The sequence below is a fragment of the Diplotaxodon limnothrissa genome, linkage group LG14, assembly GCF_057381915.1.
Source record: "Diplotaxodon limnothrissa isolate DT_005_m linkage group LG14, D_limnothrissa_male_GT1.1, whole genome shotgun sequence".
In the NCBI taxonomy this organism is placed as follows: Eukaryota; Metazoa; Chordata; class Actinopteri; order Cichliformes; family Cichlidae; genus Diplotaxodon; species Diplotaxodon limnothrissa.
Genome location: NC_140609.1, coordinates 26,574,896 through 26,593,776, shown reverse-complemented (window position 1 = coordinate 26,593,776; position 18,881 = coordinate 26,574,896). Strand labels below are relative to the sequence as shown.

Here is an 18,881-nt window from a genome sequence, read left to right as displayed (position 1 = left end):
ACTGGATAAATTAGTTTGAATAAATAATTTACTTTGTTTTTTCTCTCATTTTGCCCCAATCCTCGCCTTTGTCCTCTTCCTTTCTCCTTCTTTCACTCCTGTCTTCTCTGTATTCCTCTTTTGCTACAGGTGCTTAATTGTACGCAGATAGTTGAGGCACTGGAGACCTATTACCTGCCAACATTTTATGGAATTGAGTTCTCTGTTGGTTTCCTTGGCAACCTGCTGGTTGTACTTGGTTATATATTTTGTTTACAACAGTGGCAGAGCTGCAATATTTACCTCTTCAGTCTTGCGGTTTCAGACCTTATTTTCCTCTCCACATTGCCACGCCTCTGCTACCTTTATTCAAATCACAAGGAAGAGAGCAATCTCTATGTTTGTGTTATCAACCGCTACGTCCTGCATGTAAATCTTTACTCCTCCATACTCTTTATGGTTTGGCTCAGCATGGACCGCTTCCTGCTCATAAAGTATCCAATGAGGAACCATTATCTGCTCAGGCCACAAACAGCTCTGATTGTTACAGGGTTGAGCTGGATAGCTGTCAGCATTGAAGTTGCCCCAATGATAACGCTGATGGTGCAGGACCTAAAAGAAAAAAATTGGACCATGTGCCGAGATTTTGGCAGTCTGAAGGGAGATATCAGTGTGCTTGGCTACAGCTTGGGGCTGACAGTGACAGGTTATATTCTCCCTCTGTTTGGACTTTGTGTTTTTTCCTACCAAATAGCACACCTACTGCGTGTCCAGGAAAGGGCTCTGCAGCGCAGCACGGCATCATCATACAAGCGGCCTCTAAAGGTGGTTGCATCAGCGGCAGCGCTATTTCTGGTTCTCTACACTCCCTACCATGTGCTTAGAAATGTGTCAATAGCAACTATGCAAGACTGGGCAGGACTGGAGATTTGCACACGGATGCACATAAAGAGTATCTATATCTTGACCCGACCTATAGCCTTTTTTCACAGCGTAATCAACCCCATCTTCTACTTCCTCATGGGTGACAAGTTCAGAGACCTCCTAGAATCTAAGATTAGAAATATAGTCAGCAAAACAGTGGTGCAAAGAAACCCTTCATGAGTAAACTACAAACTTACTGTACGTAAAAAAAAAAAAAGAATATCAGCATAGCATCCATGTACATCAATGAGACCTACTTTGTAGTTTCTTTATTTTATTTTCTATATTTCTTTTTGTATTTTCCTCATATCACTGCTTCCTTTAGTGATGCACAAATATATATATATATACGTACACACACACACACACACACACACACACACACACACACACACATATATATATATATATATATATATATATATATATATATGTGTGTGTGTGTGTGTGTGTGTGTGTGTGTGTGTGTACACACATATATATATTATATTATTATTAAGTAATAAAAAGTTGTAATAGCATATTCTTGAAGTAAAAGTATGAATGAAAGTTTGTCACATTTGCTGAAACTCTTAACTTTGCATTGCTTCATCATTGTTACGTCTTATTTGGGAATGTTTGCACATTATAGTGTCATATAGCTTCTTAAGCTAATAAAGACTATTAAAAACTGTCTGCTCTTTTATTATTACCTAGACTTCAACATTTTCTCCACAAATCATTAAAGGGAGTATTGGTTAAATTAATATATATTTAAATGAATTTTGATTAAATAACTGGACAAAAGTTACAAAAAGGAAAAAAAAATTTGCACGATCTACTAGAAGCAAATGCCGTAGTCTGAGATGAGCTGGGTGTGGAATGACACAATGAGTATCAATTACACAGTTTCAGTTCCTGTATTCACTTAATAAACCATAGTATGTAAACATCTGGCTGACATAGTCTAAATCAACAAGAATGATTTAAATTCGAACAATTTTGGTCTGGTCAAGTTAGTCTTTCCCATGTAAATGCTGCATGTTCTCCATGTGCCAAAGAAATGCATGTTAGGTAACTTGATTATCAAACCTAACACGATAAAATCCAACTAGAAAAATTGAATCATAGAGGCGTCTCATGCAAGGATTTTATGCCCATCACGACTAACCACACCATGCTTGACCTATCATTTTATTTAGCCTGGACTACCTTCCTGATATTGAGACAGAGCAAACAGGAAAAAAAGAGATGAAAGTATGCCAGGACAAATATAACGCCTGAAGCTCTATATTACTTATAATATGATTTGGTGATATACTAAAACAGTAAATTCTCTGGGAATATTACATTTCAGACCACCAACGTCACAGAGGCATCATGGGTATCATTTACAAAGGTTTTATCCTGATTTCTGTATGTTGAGTACAGTTATTTAATTTAAATGCCGGAATGCATTTCAAACATTTACTCTCAAAATCCTAAAATCAATGTTGTATTTGACATTTGAAATTACAGATTAAGCTATTAAGCTTCATGAAAGTTTGATTCTTGCAACATTTAATTACTGGAACATTTTGTCATTGGTGAAGATGGTGTTAGTGCTAGCAAATCAAGTACAATTAACCAGGAGCCAAAGTAAGGATCAAGTAAATTTATTGTCATATAGCTTTAAAAAAAAAAATGCACCTAACAAAGGAAACCCAGGACAAATAATAGAAACTGTTATATTGACAATTGAGCAAGTGGAGCTGTTTGAGGAAATAAGCTAGCTTTGTCTGTTAACTTGAAATGTTGCAATGTGTTTTTTTTTTTTACCAACAATGTTGGTAAGAAAAAAAAAAAAGAAGCTAAAAATCAATGAAGACATACTGTGCCCAGTTTCATACACATTTCAAAACTTTCAGACCAGAAAGGCATAGTGTTAACTGCAGCTTGTTATTTGGATATCTCCCATATGTACAGAAGTCACAGAGGTGGTGTCACTCAAGAGAGAGGAAACAGTAATGCTCTAATGACAGGTGATCAGTCTAAAGTCACCTCACCATTGCTAAAAGAAGAAGCAACTCAACTTCTTGGGTATGTTAGAGATAAAAACAAAAGTCAAAGACAAACAAACAACTGTCATAAAAACGCAATCAGACGTGCATAGAAAGCCAAATTACCAACTCTTTAATCGCACCTACATACTGTTCACCAAACTGGCAAATGGTCTTGTACTTACAACTCCAGCTAAGTGCCCTAGTCTTTGAACCATTGCTTATTGCGTATGAAGCAAAAACAACTCTACATGCTACATTCCTGATATGGCGACTTTATATTTATGACTCTATGTTCCCAAATGAGAGCACTTTCTGGTTTTCCAAATGTAAAGTAGTTTATTTACATAATGTACTACCATAAAAAATTATCAGCTCATATTATAGGAAGTGAGACTTGTAATAATCGGTAAAGGTTAAGGCTCCAGATATTTTTCCTCTTTTTTTGCCATATTGCTTCTTTACACTGAGCTAAGCTTTATAGCAAAAATGTGTTTATGTGTATGGCGAAGCTTTTCTTTGCAGCATGCTCTTTATATACAGATGCCAATATTCTTCATGGAATGTGGATTATTTTATTTCACTGCCTGTAGCCTTGAAATGAAAATATTTTAAAGCACAAAGCAAGTAGATGAGTTTCTGATGAGGATTTGAAGTTGTTTTTTCCCCCCTTTTATTAGATTAAAATGCCATTCATTCTGCAGTTTAAATTAAGGGTATTGCCATAAGCAACTCTATGTGCACCATTTACATGTAAGGGATACACAACAAAAGGAGTCATTCTTTTTTGTTTTAAACATGTTGCGATTATGCAAGCCAGTGTTTTTGATATTTTCTAACATCACCTCAGGCTTCAGTGACCTGCAGCTTGGATAAATGTTAACTTTGGCTAAACAGACTGTTGTGAAAATTCTTTTCTGCTGTGTCAAAACTTACACTGGATTCTTTAAACATATTTCAGAATTCTCAGTGGTATGCATTACTAATTAAAGCCATAAGATCAAACTAGATATGAGGTGCTGTGGATGGAAAACCATAACAGGCCAAAGAAAGTCCACAGATATTTTTACCCTCATATTTGCCTGTTGAGCCAAACACAACACTATTATTGTACTTTTGTGATGCCGTCATGTGTTGTGCTGCATTCAAGCCACCCTATTTGGAAAGAAAATGTTCTATCCTCTCAAAATTTTGCTCCCTACTCCTATCAATTGCAACAAAACGTACAAGTTTCTCAATAAATACACACAAAAACAGAAAAGGAGACACGGCCAAGAAACAAAAGTCTACACCCAATCAAAACATTCTTGCATTGTGAAGAAATGCTGGAATAACTACTACTGATCCTCAACCTTTTACAAATTTTCCTTGAGCCATTTAATATAGTTGTCTGTCATGCGACGTGCAATCAGGAAGTCAGTTGGCCACACGGTGAACATCAATGCTCCGTGAAATCCTGTGTCATAATGTTCATGTGTCACCTCAACGCCAGCAGCACGGAGCCGTGTGGCATACATGATCCCATCATCTCGGAGAACATCATACTCGCACGTCAGAATGTAGGCCTTCGGCAAAGAGCGTAAAGCTGCGTCAGGAACAAGCAGAGGCGACGCCCTCGGATCAGCAAGAGATCGAGATGGTCCATCCATTGCAACTGTTCCCTCGGTAACTGCGGGAGCACTGTAGTTGTACTTCCTATGATACGTTTCTGGCAGAAAAGCACTCCAGTTGACAAACTTCAGCAGGCTTGAAGACTCTGGGTTGTTGTGGGTGTTGGCCATCATTGCTCTAAAAAAAGCTTTGTCGCTGGTGAAGTACTCACTCCAGAAACGCACCATAAGAGTGCGGGGCAGAATGGGCATGTACTGATTCTGCTGATATGAAGGTGTGTAAAGGTCCAGAGCCTGCAGCACAGGATAGATGAGTGCTTGGGCCTTTAACTGAATCTGCTGACTCGGCTCCTTTTGTAACTGTTTTGACAGAAAGAGAGAACGAAAGAAGGATTAAAATGTTAGCCCAGAAATGCATGTGTCATTGTGGTTGACTCAGTTCACTTCAGTATTTTCTGTTGGGCTTCAAGTGTAATGACCTGTTAACTTCAGTGTTGTAATACCTACAAACCTAAATAGCGGAAGTAGCAAGCATGTTGGATTAACACAGCTGCCCACAAAAACAGGTCCTTGACCAGCCTTCATGCCTTTCAAAGAAATAACACTTCTGTTATTTATAAGCCTAAGAGCCATTTTTGATAATACAGTTTCACACTCAGTGCTTTTTCTATACTTAAGCACCTTCGCATACACACTCACTCAGGGTTCAGTTTCTTGCCCGGAGATACTTTGAGTGGCATTTCAAAGTAACTTGGTATTGAGCCACCACGCTACAGCCGCCCAAAAGACACTGCTTTGCAGCGGACGCATTAGATGTAACAGTTCTTATTTATCAGTTAACCACTTCAATTGTTTTTAAAGGCCAAATGATATACAGGGTACAGGTCGTATGATGGTTGTATTTTAGGTGTTTTTAAGAACCAAGGTTCCTTGGTTGTTTTTTCCTAAAAACAAAACAGTGATGGTATTTGTAAGGTATGTGAACTGTACGAAAGTTGAAATAAAGTATCTAAGAATTGATTCGCAATTGTCAGGGTTCCTGGGTCGGTGACCCAGTGTTTTCAGTTTTGTTCATGTTCAGTTTATTTTGCCACTTCCATGTGCTCACTTCCTGCTTTTCCTGTGTCAGCTCGTCTAGTGTCATTAGCCAGATTATGTTCAGCTGTGTACTCATCGGTCTCTCATTATCATCCTCATCAGTCTGTGTATTTAAGCCCTCTGTTTCTACTCGTTCACTGTCGTGTCATTGATGTTATGTTGTCCTTCCTGTGTGTTCCCTCAGTTCAGTCCGCCATTCAGTTGTCCAGCCAGTCAGTGTCCGTTCACCCACTCCTTATAATAAACCTCACCTACCTGCCAGTCCTGCATTTGGGTTCCTTCTTCCTCGCCTCCACGCAACGCCTGACAGAATGACACGACCCGTGCCATGAAGACACGATTGGAATCCAGCGGACTCGGACCTCTACGAGCGGCAGGAGGTATCGCTCTCCTTGTGGGCGGAAAAGCTCAAGGAGAGACAGCGGCTCTTCGCGGAGCGAGAGCACGTCTTCGAGGGTACTCGCTTGGCTCTGGGCGGGCCTCGGAGACGCCGCGTTCACCCACCTGCTACCTCCCATGCACCGGAGCATCTGCCGCGGAGTGTGGGCGTTTCACGCCGCGCTTCGGCCGCTCCCTCTCTCGCCACTCCGCTCCTCGTTCACACACCCACCGCCTCATTTGCCGGACCTCCACCATCGCCACGGCACAGCGGCTACGCCTCCCACCTTGGGTCAACGGAGGCTACCGCGCCAGAGGCTCTGCTGTTTACCCCGGCCGCTTCCTCTTCCCGGAGAAAGCGGCGCACACGCCGCCATAAAACTGACTACTTTCAGCCACTCCCGATGGTGAGCTCCAGTGCCTGTTTTTCGCACTCACCATCTGATTATTCACTTAAAACGCACAATAGACTCACTTCTGATTCATGGGGAGTCTCCCTCCTAGACGAGGACGTGGACTGGGAAGAGTTTTTCTGCTCTGCTCCAAAGACTGTAAATAGTGGTGGCAGAAAAACCAGAACAATCCCCAATAAACCTGCCAGTAACACACACACCGTCACTATTTCCACACCCGTTACTCAGCCATTTCCCACCAGCATGGCGGCCCAGATTCGGCCTTCCCCTTCAGCCGTTTCACCTCCTCTGATGGCTAGGGCCCAGTCTACACCCACACCAGTGCCAGCTCCCAGGAGGAGGGCAGCTGCGACCCAGTCTACCTCCACACCCGCTTCTGTTTCTCAGGTGGGGGTGAGTGGTGTCCAGCCACCTCCCGTGCCTGTCCCAGCACCCAGGCTGAGGGCAGCCCGAATCCAACCTGACCATCCCAGAGGCCCAGCCGAAGCTCTCCAGCCAGTGCCCTCATGCTCCGGAGGCTCGGAAGAGCTAGCCTGCTTACTCATCAGCCCACCACTTGATCCACCACCTGATCCAGCCTTTCACGCACTAGCTTTATCCCTGGTTAGGCTGGCTGAAGTGTCCCCTGCTCAGGCACCAGCTTTACTAGCCCAGGCTATAGCTTTATCTCCCTCATTAGCTCAGTCTATAGCTCAGCCATCAGCTGTACCAACCTCAGCTCAGCCATTAGCCTCACCGACCTCTGTTTATCCGTTAGTCTCCTCAGTCCAGTCAGTTCACTCACCTGCCCTCCAGTCCCCTGTAGTTCAGTCTCCTCCTGTCCTCCAGTCTGCTCCTGTCCAGTCTGTAGTCCAGTCAGTCCAGTCTGCTCCTGTCCAGTCTGTAGTCCAGTCGCCTCCTGTCTCCCAGTCGCCCGTCCACCATCCCGTTCAGTTCCCGGACCTGCAGCCACAGCACCCAGAGCCAGCTGTGAGCTCTCCCGCTCTTCAGCCAGGGGTTTCCGTGCCCGCTGGCCCGGCCGCTCCTCAGCCAGAGGCTTCTGCGCCGCCTGGTCCGGCATCAGACTCAGCCGCTGCCTCGCCTGGTCCGGCCTCAGCTTCTGCTTCGCCCAGTCCGGCCTCGGCTTCTGCTTTGCCTGGTCCTGCGGCTGCCGCGTCGTCGCGCCAGCCATGTTCTGGACGTCATCGCCGGCGTCTTCCTTGCGGCCGCCCACCGGACCTGCTCAGTGGCCGTCATCGCTGGCGTCTTCCTCGCGGCCGCCCACCGGAACAGTCTCATCTCGACCGCCGCGGCCACCCACCGGAACAGTCTCATCTCGACCGCCGCGGCCACCCGCCGCGGCCACCCACCGGACCGGCTTAGTGGTCGCTGCCGCCTTCCACGTGGCCGCCCATCTGAACTGTCTCGTCTCGGCCACGGGCCACGTGGCCGCCCACCGGTGCTGTCTCGGTGTGGCCTCCGAGACAGTAAATAAATACAGTTTTTAAAACAGTTGAAATTCCCATAAATGTTAACAGCACAGTTAACCTTCAATCAGGTTGGAGGTAGAGCATGTGACAGCCTGTGGGTAGAAACCTTTGAGTCTGTTTGCCTTTGATCTGATCGACCTGTAGTGTTTACCAGAGGGGAGGATGGAAAAAAACGTGAGTGTCCAGGGTGCGAGGGGTCCTTGATGATGATACTGGCTTTCACTGAAGTCTGCCAGTATAAATTTCTCTGAGGGGGGTTAGTGAAGTGCCAATTGCCCGCTCTTCCGCCATCACCACCTGCTGCAGTTTCCTCTTATCCTCCACAGTACAGCAGTAGGTCAGAAGGCTCTCGATGGTGAGCGGTAGAAGATCTCAGATCGCTTTGTTCTTCTGAAGTCGATTACCATCTCCTTGGTCTTGGCTGTGTTCAGATGTAGGTTCTTGATATAAGGCTCATTTGTGCTGGAGGTTTCTTTCTGTTAAAAGTTTTCTTTTTCTTCCCACTGTTGCCAAAGTGCTTGCTCGTAGGGGGTTATATGATTGCTGAGTTATTCTCTGTTTTCTTTGTATTAGTGAACTTACCTTACAATATAAAGCTCCTTGTTGTGATTTGGCACTAATATATATATATATATATATATATATATATATATATATATATATATATATATATATATATATATATATATATATATATATATATATTTTTTTTTTTAAATTTATTAGGGGTGCAACGATACACAAAATTCACGGTTCGGTTCGGTTCGATATTTTTTCGATACAAAAAAAATGTTCATGCCTTTTTAATTTTTCATTTATTAAAATTATAAATTTATATTTTAACTCAAAAGTACAGTTTTTAAATTTAACCCTAACCCTTGTGCGTGTTTTTTTATTTTGACAGCGAATGCGCACCTGCGGACCACTTATGTGCAGCCCTGGTTATATAGTTCGTCATATTGCAGCCACAGAAATTATTTTGTCCATGAAACCATAAAGCTGCACTTTCTTTTTGCCTTATAGTCTGATTTGTCATAACTTCTCCGTTTTGTGGTAAGCTTTTCTTTGGCTGTCACTTCTTCACCCTGACCTGTCTTATTTGGCTCAGCAGAACTAAAATATATATACTGCTGCTTTTACACACGCACTCACATAAGCTCAGCGATTCTCTGCGCAATCAACCTCTCACATGTTTAAGCTTGCTGTGGGAGATTTCACTTGTCATGTTTGCATAGTAAGCTAACGATTAATAAGACGATGTCAGAGGAATTGGTGCACAAATTATCATCACTCACAGATCAGTGCTGTCGCTCTCTATACACAGTCCGCACGATTGCAAAGTGAAAGCAAAAAAACAAGCGCAAATTCAAATGCGATTTCAATATGTCACATATTGACAGTGGCTCACAGATGCCAATGACATAATTACCCAGCTACATTTCTGAAAGAATGCAAAAGCATTGACATATATATTTCCCTCCTACAATAACCCGACGGGCAGGGCAGAGATAGATTTTGGTAGCCCGACTGAAAAAAATCACTAGCTCCAGGACGTCGGGCTAGCGATATTGCAAGCCCTGTATCTGATTGAGGAATCACTCATCTTTGGAAAAGAGAGTTTATTACAGAGAAATGTCTCTTTCCAAAATAAAAGCTATACTATCCGCTTCTTCTGGGCTATATTCTCAGCAGCATAAGGAGAATCATGTGCTAACAGCTGTCTAAATGACTCGGCTAAAGTTAGTAGCATGCTTGTTGTTTTGGTCTTTGCACTAGGATGATGTCGGCGTAAATGTGCAGTCATATTCGTTGTGTTCCCACTAGTGCTTTCAGGTTAATCTCGTTGAAATGACCTTAACGCCACAACACGGCAAATCTCCGTTAACGAGCTACCGCTGATCGCCCCGTGTGTGGGGCTAGACAGCTAACACGTTAACGAGCTAACTGCGCTAACACACTAGCTCCCACCCATGTAATTGAGCATTGCATGGCACATCCAACATACTGTTTTACTTTAGTCCATGACTCGCTTACCTTCAGGGTCATACGTCACATGAAAACCATAATAATTCCAAACGCCAGATCTGAATGAGGGTGGGGGAGGTCCATGTGTCTTGCTAGCTTGCCCTGCGCTCTTCCTTCTGACTATGCTGTCTGTGTTGAGCGCTCAGTGGATCTGCGCTCGACAGTGCAGCCTAGGCGGAGTAGTCGAACGCAGATTCACTGAGCGCTCAACACAGACAGCATCGTCGGAAGGAAAGTTGATAAAATAAATTACAAATGTTGTATTGTTCGATACATATGCGTACCGAACCGAAAGCACTGTATCGAACGGTTCAATATCGATACGAATATCGTTGCACCCCTAATATATATATATATATATATATATATATATATATAGAATTGAAAAACTTGAATTGAATATAAAGATGCCAATACTTAGATCGAAGACAGGAACAGTCTTCTGTTTCAGGGTAAGAGAATACTATTTATCACACAGTCACTCAATAACCTATTCTTCTGCCACTTCATGAACAGGAAAACAGATTCGATGTTAGAAACAAAAGTAAAAAAAAAAACAGTACCTGTTGGGTGACTGCAGCTGCCAGGTTCCCCCCAGCACTATCCCCAGACACAGCAATGCGTCCAGGGTGCACATAATACTGGGCCAGCACCCCCTTCTGGAGGAAATGTTTGACCACACGGTAAACATCCTCATAGGGGATTGGGAAGTGGTGCGCTGGAGCAAGGCGATACCTGAGCAGAGTTAACTATTTAAGTCATGTTTACAGACAATATTTGAGCAAACAAAACACGTTGGAAAAACAATTTAATTATTTTTTTAAGACAAACAGACATCTTTTAAACTGAATAGGCAATAAAGAGACAGAGTATAGAAAGGTTATAAAAATGAAACGAACTTTTTGCCATTTAGTTATTAACTTGAACTATAACTTACATAATGTGCAATGGATATAATATTTATGTAATGAAAAACTCAAGGAAAAGGAAAAATAATAATAAAAAAAGTATATATCTGGTTGCATAAGCGTGCACAGTGTGGAGATACAGAAATTCTTTTATTGCTGCCATATAATCTGCATCATTATAATTGCATTACTAACATTCTTTACAGCATTATTTCATCTAATATTTCTGACAGTATTGATACTGCATTACAGTTGTTTATTGAAGATGTCCATTTGAGGATCCTTCCATTGTGTTAACTTTTATTACAAGTACGGTTAGAAGTATTTTATACACATTGCATATCTGTGCTTATTTTGAGTTGATGTTCGGTTCATTAAGGCTCTTAAGCTTCACTGGCGTGACTGTCCAGGTGATACATGCTGAGGGAAACTAGAACATAGAAGGATAACTGCAATGCATGCTTACAGTACATATAATACATCTAATCTAGGAATGTGTCCGGCCTGAGGCCTTAACTCATTTGGTGTCTTACTATATTTTATTCTACTTGGTAACAGATGATCAGAGTCGATAATTAGCCTCAGAGACCCTGAGGGCTTGAAGTTTATTACCTTGTATGGAAGGTGTTATAGAAAAGAGAAGTTCTATGTCTGCTTATAGCTATTAAAAATGTACGATTAACTGTGACTAATGTCTGGAACCTATTTTAATCTGTCATTGACGCCATGGGGGGGCGTGTACCCACAACATGTATTTTGGTCAGAAGACATATGTTGATGTTTTCTCCGGGCTGTTAATAAACTCAACGTTTGATTGCACTTTTCTGGGGCCTCCGTGGTTTGTGACACTGCTCTACATTGATTGATTTCGCGACAACAGCCAGCTATAAATAGCCCATGTCCAGAATCAAACAATCACTTCACAACTACAGCTGCTGCAAACTGCTTCTACGATGCTGAAATATGGTTGACACAATAAACGGTTTTGTTTTGCTCTGACCTTTGCAGTGCTGGTGTCATCTCTACAAGTATTTTAATCTATTTGCCAAATGTTACGCATGGCTGACCCTGAGACTCACTAATGCTTCAATTACGCATTGAACCACTGGCAAAAAGCAGAAAGGAATTCAGATGAGCCAGATAAGGAAATACCCTACACACCCCAAACCCATACGCTGTCCACTTTACTACACAGTGGGTTGGTTTCATGACTATGAAAATCTACATTTTAAGAGGTAGAAATACCCATATCTAAAAAGATGTTTAAAAGGTGAAAAAAATTATTTAGCGGATAATGTTAGTATTAGCAAACACACACACAGACAAGGAGCCGGGTGTGCCAAAGAATAGCAGTGGAAGTGCTATGATGGGGAAAAGGCTTACAGAGTCCCAAACAAAAAGAAAAATGGAGAGCTTAACAGCATCATCACTTCAATCTAGCCTGTGACTAATGAGGGATGACGGGGACGTGACAAAAGAAAATTGTGTATGAGCAACAGGGGAAAAGTCGGGGGAAGAGGATGAGATCTATTAATACCACAAACAAAAAAGAATTTAAATAATGCCATAAAAAACAAAAAACATGCTGCTTCAGCAATACCTCTTTTTTCACAACAATATACATGACTATAAAATACGAAATACTTACTCCACTGAAAGAACCACAGCATCGAGCTCAGTGACGACTTTTCTGGCCAGGAGATCATATGGACTCATTCCTAAGTAGATAGTAGAAAAGCAGGATGAAAAGACTTAAGTAATACAATACATCGCATTAAATTTCATAAATTTGATGCTACAGTAAGAGAGATGAACCTGGCATTCAGCTTAGCAATACTTCCTGGAAAGATTCATGTTACTGTAATTGTGAAAGGCCTTTAACAGATTGCACGAGCAGCGTGAGATGTGTCAAACTGCATGTCTCGTCTTTGGATTAGCAAGGGTAACCACCCCCTGAGGTCCCCACCGATCTTGCAGAAGGCATGTTATTTCCTCAGGAAACTGAAAGCTTTGTGATTTGTGATTCACAGTTTGTTCATTATTTATGATCCTGTCACAGTCCAGCCACTGGGAGTCGATATGAAGCTGTAATGTCATGAACCGCAATCAATCAATCAGAGAATATCACCACTACTCTCTTGAAATAACAATGGTAATATTCTGAGATGAACACACAATGTGTTCATCTTTCAGTTCACCTTTAAAAGCCACAGAGTCATTATTCAGTGTGATAAAGGAGAACAGAGCCCAGCCCAACTACTTACTGGAACTCCCCAGACACCATCCTCCACCGTGCAGGTATATGATCGCTCTCCTGAGGTCTGTGTCACTACCTCGGTGCTTTGGCTGATATAACACCACCTCTACTCCATCAAACTTTTCTTCTGTCACCTTGACATGCTCATCAGAAACAGGTGCAATCTTCTCTAAAAGAGTAATGAAGTACATTACCCCCATGTAGTCCTTCAGGCCCAGTAATTCGCTTATGTCTGCCTGGAAATGGAGAAAGGCAAATGTAAGGTGTAGAGAAAAACACATCACATAATTTGTTAGTGTTTGTGAAACATGACCCATCTCTACTACCTTTTGTACAAATGATAATGTTAGGATAAACAGGCTTATACTATGTACACTTATGCCAGCCTAACATCCATAATATTCAAAACAGAAAAGGTCAAATATGCCAAACTTGTGACCATGATAAGGAGGAAGCGAGAGAAACAAGGAGTCACAAGAACGCTGTCTGGCAAAATGTCAAGTCCCCTAAAGTTAACCGTTGAAAGAAGTCATATCTAAATGAAATAAAAGCATGACTGGTACTCCATTATGTCTGCTTGCTGAAGCAGTAGAAAGCTGGCTTCAGGGTAATCAGCTGATGTGCCCACAATAACCTAATCAGAGTCATCTAGGACAAGTACCATCAGGAGCTCCTGTCAGGCAGTAGTTTTATTAAAAAAAAAGAAAGAAAAAAAAAGAAAGAAAAAAAAACACAAGAGGGGTCCCTTTCTTGACATTACAAAGACCAAAGTGATGTGTACTAAACATTTTAGTATTAAATCAAAATTCAGGATTTTGTTACAAAATGGTCATTACATCTCCAAAACAGATGATTTTTTGTAACTCTCATGTTCTCATGTTAAAAGGGAAAAATGAGATACCACTATCTCTAGTTTAATAACAGAATTGTCCTGTGGTGTTCGAGGTAGTAGACTGCACCTTTTTTCTAACTGCATAATAATCAATATTAAAAACAAGTGCAGCACTAAGATTTACTTAATACTTAGGATGTTAATAAGAAAAAAAGGTGTTCCAAAATAAATCCACTAACCATTATATTAAAACTACACTACTACTGATGATATGGTGCAACACTAATCTATGCAAACCGCATTTGAAGACAATAAAAAAAAATCCACCTCTATTAGCCGTAGCACAATGGGCTACAGTAAACCACGGGCGTCTTATCCGTCATAAACGCAGACGGGTTCCCTTGATAGGTTCTATTATTAGAACAGGTGAGCAGGACTATACAAAACATGGATTAGCATCTGACATAATCTGGTGTAACCAGCATGTGCATCTACATCAGCAAAAAAACAAAACGTTTAACCTGCCACCTTAGCTGCTCAGAGAACAAAGGCAGTTTACCTACCGTTTCTCAGCTTATGGCTACATGACATACATACAGTGCATTAAAGTGATCAGAAAGGTGTGTTCATACATCCACAATACTGAAGAGCCTACACTCTTTGGGCTTGTATTTCAGTAACAGCAGAGCAGATTATCAAGATAGATTTTATTTTTTATTTTTCTTACCAGATGGCTGAGACTTCTAAAGAAAGAGTTGGTCAGCATGAGTTTCCATCTCTCTTCTATCTCCTCAGGAATGGGCTCGTAAACGTAATAAGCGGTGAAAGAGCAGAAAGCGACGAATAAAATTATGCTTCCCAGCCTCATTTTCCAGCGTGGGTCCCTGGCCACAAACTGCGGGGTGCAAAACAAACGGGCTGTTGCGCTTGTTTTAAGTCACTTCGCTTCGCGACTAAGCTTACTCACGGAATCAATTCTTGGATCCACGCGAGCTAAATTCTACAGCGAGCGCTCGGTGTCATTTTGTGGTCATCTGTGCGCAAATTCTGAGCTTTTCTCGATGCTCCAGTGGGCTCCTTAGTGCGTGTCTGTCTCGTGGAGCAGCAGAATTAATTGAAGTGTCAGTGATATGGAGACAGGAGCGCGCACGCTGTGTGCTCACGAGGCAGGAACCGTTCCCACCTTGGCCTACAACTCAAATTCCTCAGGTGCCTTCTAATCGCTAGATTACACGGGGCGCGCGACTAAACTTTATGCTAAGATGCACCTGATGCACGAATGTCGTGGCTTGTACCTCAAACATGGCTGGTGGATTCAGATTTCCCCTTTTTTTTTCATTTTCCCTTTCACTCTTTCCATTCCCCGGCTACAAGTTTTCCAGTTGACTTTATATGAGGAGAAAGTCTGTGTAGCTTCTATATGGACACAGCTAAAGTCTGTTGCAGATTTGGTTGCAAGGCTGTCCAAGCTAATTATATAATTGGTGACGGAGCCAACTCTGATGTCTGCTTTCTTGGTAGGACTGTCAAAAGCAACATGACTCTCTGATGCACTCACGTTTGCAAACGCTGCAGGAGGGACGATTTGGTGCTTGCTGCAGCAATGGGAAGAAAAATGTGCAGATGCAGGACTTTTTGGTTTAGTTTATCTTATTTTCATGGGTATATCTTTGTGTAGAAAAAGTGACAAACTGGTTCAACAGAAGTGGGGCGTCACAAGAGATGTACTCGAGACAGATGGAATTTATTAAAACAAAACCGTTCAAACCAACACTGGAGCAATGCCAGTAGTGAAGGCTACCCTAGCATGTGCACTGTCAAGTTTTCTGAACACAAAAGAAGGCTGATGCCAGCTGGATCATCCTGGATCAAGATGAGAAAAAGAAGATGAGGGCCAGCCTTCATTACATTACTTCATTGCATTTGGTCAAATAAGAGACACGGGGAAGCTGAGGTCAGTAAATAATGAGGAGCCCCTTTGCTGTCAAAGTTGCAAACTCTAGCTGTTTATGTTTTTAAATGAAATGATCCATATAATAAATCCATATCCTAAAGCCTTGGTCTGAAATAGTTTGATTTCTCTATAGGGTTCATCTGAGAAATTATGAACTATATACCTCCCCATGACTTAGAGTTGACCTCTCTGTTATGATCTTTTTCATTTCTTTTAGTTGAACTGGAATTTAAAGTTGGCTGGTGTTAAGGTGCAGGTATGTGTCTCCTTCCATCAGCCGTCAAACTCAATTGAGATAGAATCTGCACGATGCAGGGCGTGACAGTGGGTGAAAGCATCCATGAGACCGCTCACTGCTGAGCAGTGGAATACTAAATCTCTTCTCTGAATACAAAATCACACTTCAGACACTCAGGGATTCTCCCTGGAATTCCCTCCCTCTCGTTCGCCTCCAACAACTGGCCTCATCTCTGCTTCTGATGGAGACCACCTCAGATCACTTGTAAATCTTTCATGGAGCTCTCTCCACTCTTTGCATCTTGTTAATGGGGAGGATGGGTGTCAGATGATGTGGGGGTGGGTATGTTGTCTTCATCTACGTATAGTCATGCTGTGCAGTGCTATGCCACGTGACTCTCCAACACCCTGCTGCGTGTATGGGTAGCTTAAGCAGATATGTACTGAAGTGTAGGAATATGTGTTCATGTGCTTGCTGGTGTAATCAGTGTAAACTCACATAAATACATATGAATGTGTGTACACACACAGATGGGCACATTCTTGGGATTACCAAATCTACAGAGGCACTTCAAATAGTTATAATTAAGGAACTCAATCCAGACCTCCCCTGCTTATAAGTATGAGTGGCAAACTTTGTAACTTTTTAAATTGCAGAGCCCCTGCTGAGGCAAAGCAGCTGCCCTGCATGACAAGAGGCATCTGAAGGCACTTCATTCCAGAGTCCAGAGTGAGATGAGTGGAAGGAACATTTATTTGATATAATAATCAAAAAATAGGTCAGGTTGCATGGCCAACTTTAAGCAACTAACCTCAAACAAAACCCAAATCCACAAGATTTTTCCAATCTCATTAAATGAAATCATCATATATAAACATACCTGAACACAAATATTAAACACAGATATTAAACTTGGGCTCTGCTAACTCTTAATTCGAGCTTCCAAAGTTGTTTTCATGCAAAACAATTGTTTTCAAAGTGTGTTACTTAGAAATGTAATGCCCAGAAAAACACAAAAAGCTTTTTGGACTGTGCTCTTGATTTTGTTTTCTTGCAGTTAGTTTTACTGCATATATTATTTCACACACACACACACACACACACACACACACACACACACACACACACACACACACACACACACACACACACACACACAGCTGTCATATGTAGTTAAACTGTACCCAATAAACTTTGATTTTTATTGTTCATTTCACCAAATGTGTCTTATTCAGGTTCATACGTGTCATGAATGTTTTTCCATGGAAGACTGAATTGAAGTTGGACAGAACAGAAGTTGGAGGCAATCTTGAAAGAAACGATGGCCAATTTTAAACCAAGATTTTTCTTTCTTCAAAATGTGGCTTTGCTAAACATTTATTTTAGCTAGGAAACTGAACATTTGACTGATCATAAAACAAAATAAATAGTATCTGCTTGTACAAGTAGAGCAGTGGTACTAGGCACTACATGTCTGGGCAATATCTTAAATATTTGTTAGTGTCTGGATTAACGTACAATAAAATTGTGTTTTTTCATTATGTGTATTCGTCTAAACACATCTAAAATGCATCTATTCTTAGCCAACAGGCTCAACAGGGTCAAATAACTGTCTCTGATTTCAAGCTTTAGGCCAAAAGCAGAGGCACAACCTTGGGAGGTTGCTTTGTGTTGTTGATCCACCCTAGTCACATAGTTATCATTTATGGATTGCTGGCTTCATATGTGAAGGGCTGAAAGAGCTGTAACTTGTCAGTAAAGACTGACCTACAAAAGCCATGCTTGCATAATCTATCTAGAGGAATGGAAGAAGTATTTTGCCACAGAGTGAATAAGATAATCAGCATCTGACTTGAGTGAAGTGAATAAAACGATAATATTTACATGGAACGTATGCTCTGTCAAAGGTTGTGAGGAGTTAAACGTTTGCCCCTGTTTCACATTAGAAATAATAAACAGTGCATTCCAAAACAAACTCATTGTTTTTTTCCAAAGCTCATTTTGTTTGCACCATAATACACAGTTCCACTATGGTTTTCTTTTGTTTTGTTTTTTGGGGAAGCAGCATCTACACAAACACTTTCTTACTAAATCCTTGCATGGCAATATTTGAAATATTTCTTATTTTAAACAAATCCAGAGAAAGGATCAAAATCGGGAACAGAATTATCCTCCTGACGAGCAGACCTCTATTGCTGCCAAAAAGAAAAAAGTTACTAAAACAGTTACAACTAAAAACTTCCCTAAGCAATTTTCTGTCATTACAGTAAACATGAACAATGACATTTAATTTAATACAATTGTTACGGCCCCTGGCCTCAGGTGGCCCCGCCTTCCTCTATGGAAATCAAAGCGTTCCAGGACTCACGGGTGATTGGCTGGTCAGGGACCTATGCCCGCCCAACTTCATGCAGATCAGTGTGCCAGACCACTCACACCATTGGCTGCTGCAGGAGCATCATCAACCATCAAATGCTCAGCAACCCAAAGGGGTGGGTTTTGTGAAAGCTGAGGCCTGTAATGAGGTCCATGGTTGTGGTGGTAAGGTGCCGGACCCCTGTTTCGAACCATTCATTTTTGATGGCTCAGTATCGCTAACCGACAATCCCTCTGATTTAAAACCTGTGCGTATTTTAAGGGACACTGGAGCTTCTCAGACTGTCATCCTCTCGAGTGTTTTACCATTTTATGCTGAAAGTGAATGTGGTTTTAATTCTGTTCTACGGGGGATAGAGATGGGTTACGCTCCCAGACCAGTTCACAGAGTTTTTATCAAAT

The 18,881-nt window shown here is 41.7% G+C and overlaps 2 protein-coding genes across 2 annotated transcripts in view; one reads left to right on the top strand and one right to left on the bottom strand.

The window, feature by feature from the left end:
- The window catches only part of LOC146618964 (succinate receptor 1-like), a 51,790-nt gene extending 50,707 nt beyond the window's left edge, over nucleotides 1-1,083 (top strand). Inside the window, exon 5 of the mRNA XM_085370140.1 lies at nucleotides 130-1,083. Coding sequence (XP_085226266.1) covers nucleotides 130-1,083 — 954 coding nt within the window. The remainder of the gene's footprint in view (nucleotides 1-129) is intronic.
- A 1,681-nt stretch (nucleotides 1,084-2,764) lies between these two features.
- On the bottom strand, nucleotides 2,765-15,004 carry aadac (arylacetamide deacetylase). Its single transcript, XM_085370483.1, has 5 exons — nucleotides 14,639-15,004; nucleotides 13,087-13,315; nucleotides 12,471-12,540; nucleotides 10,478-10,649; nucleotides 2,765-4,891 (listed from the first exon to the last, which is right to left on the bottom strand). The coding sequence occupies exons 1-5, from the start codon at nucleotides 14,777-14,779 to the stop codon at nucleotides 4,277-4,279; spliced, it is 1,227 nt and encodes a 408-aa protein (XP_085226609.1). The 5' UTR covers nucleotides 14,780-15,004; the 3' UTR covers nucleotides 2,765-4,276.
- Between the last annotated feature and the right edge of the window lie 3,877 nt (nucleotides 15,005-18,881).

Excerpts from the sequence above, each read along its gene's own strand:
- aadac (XM_085370483.1), bottom strand. The coding sequence starts at position 14,779 with ATGAGGCTGGGAAGCATAATTTTATTCGTCGCTTTCTGCTCTTTCACC. Across the intron at positions 12,541-13,086 it reads ATGGTGTCTGGGGAGTTCCA|GAATGAGTCCATATGATCTC; the intron begins GTAAGTAGTTGG and ends CTATCTACTTAG. Across the intron at positions 10,650-12,470 it reads GCTGTGGTTCTTTCAGTGGA|GTATCGCCTTGCTCCAGCGC; the intron begins GTAAGTATTTCG and ends AACTCTGCTCAG.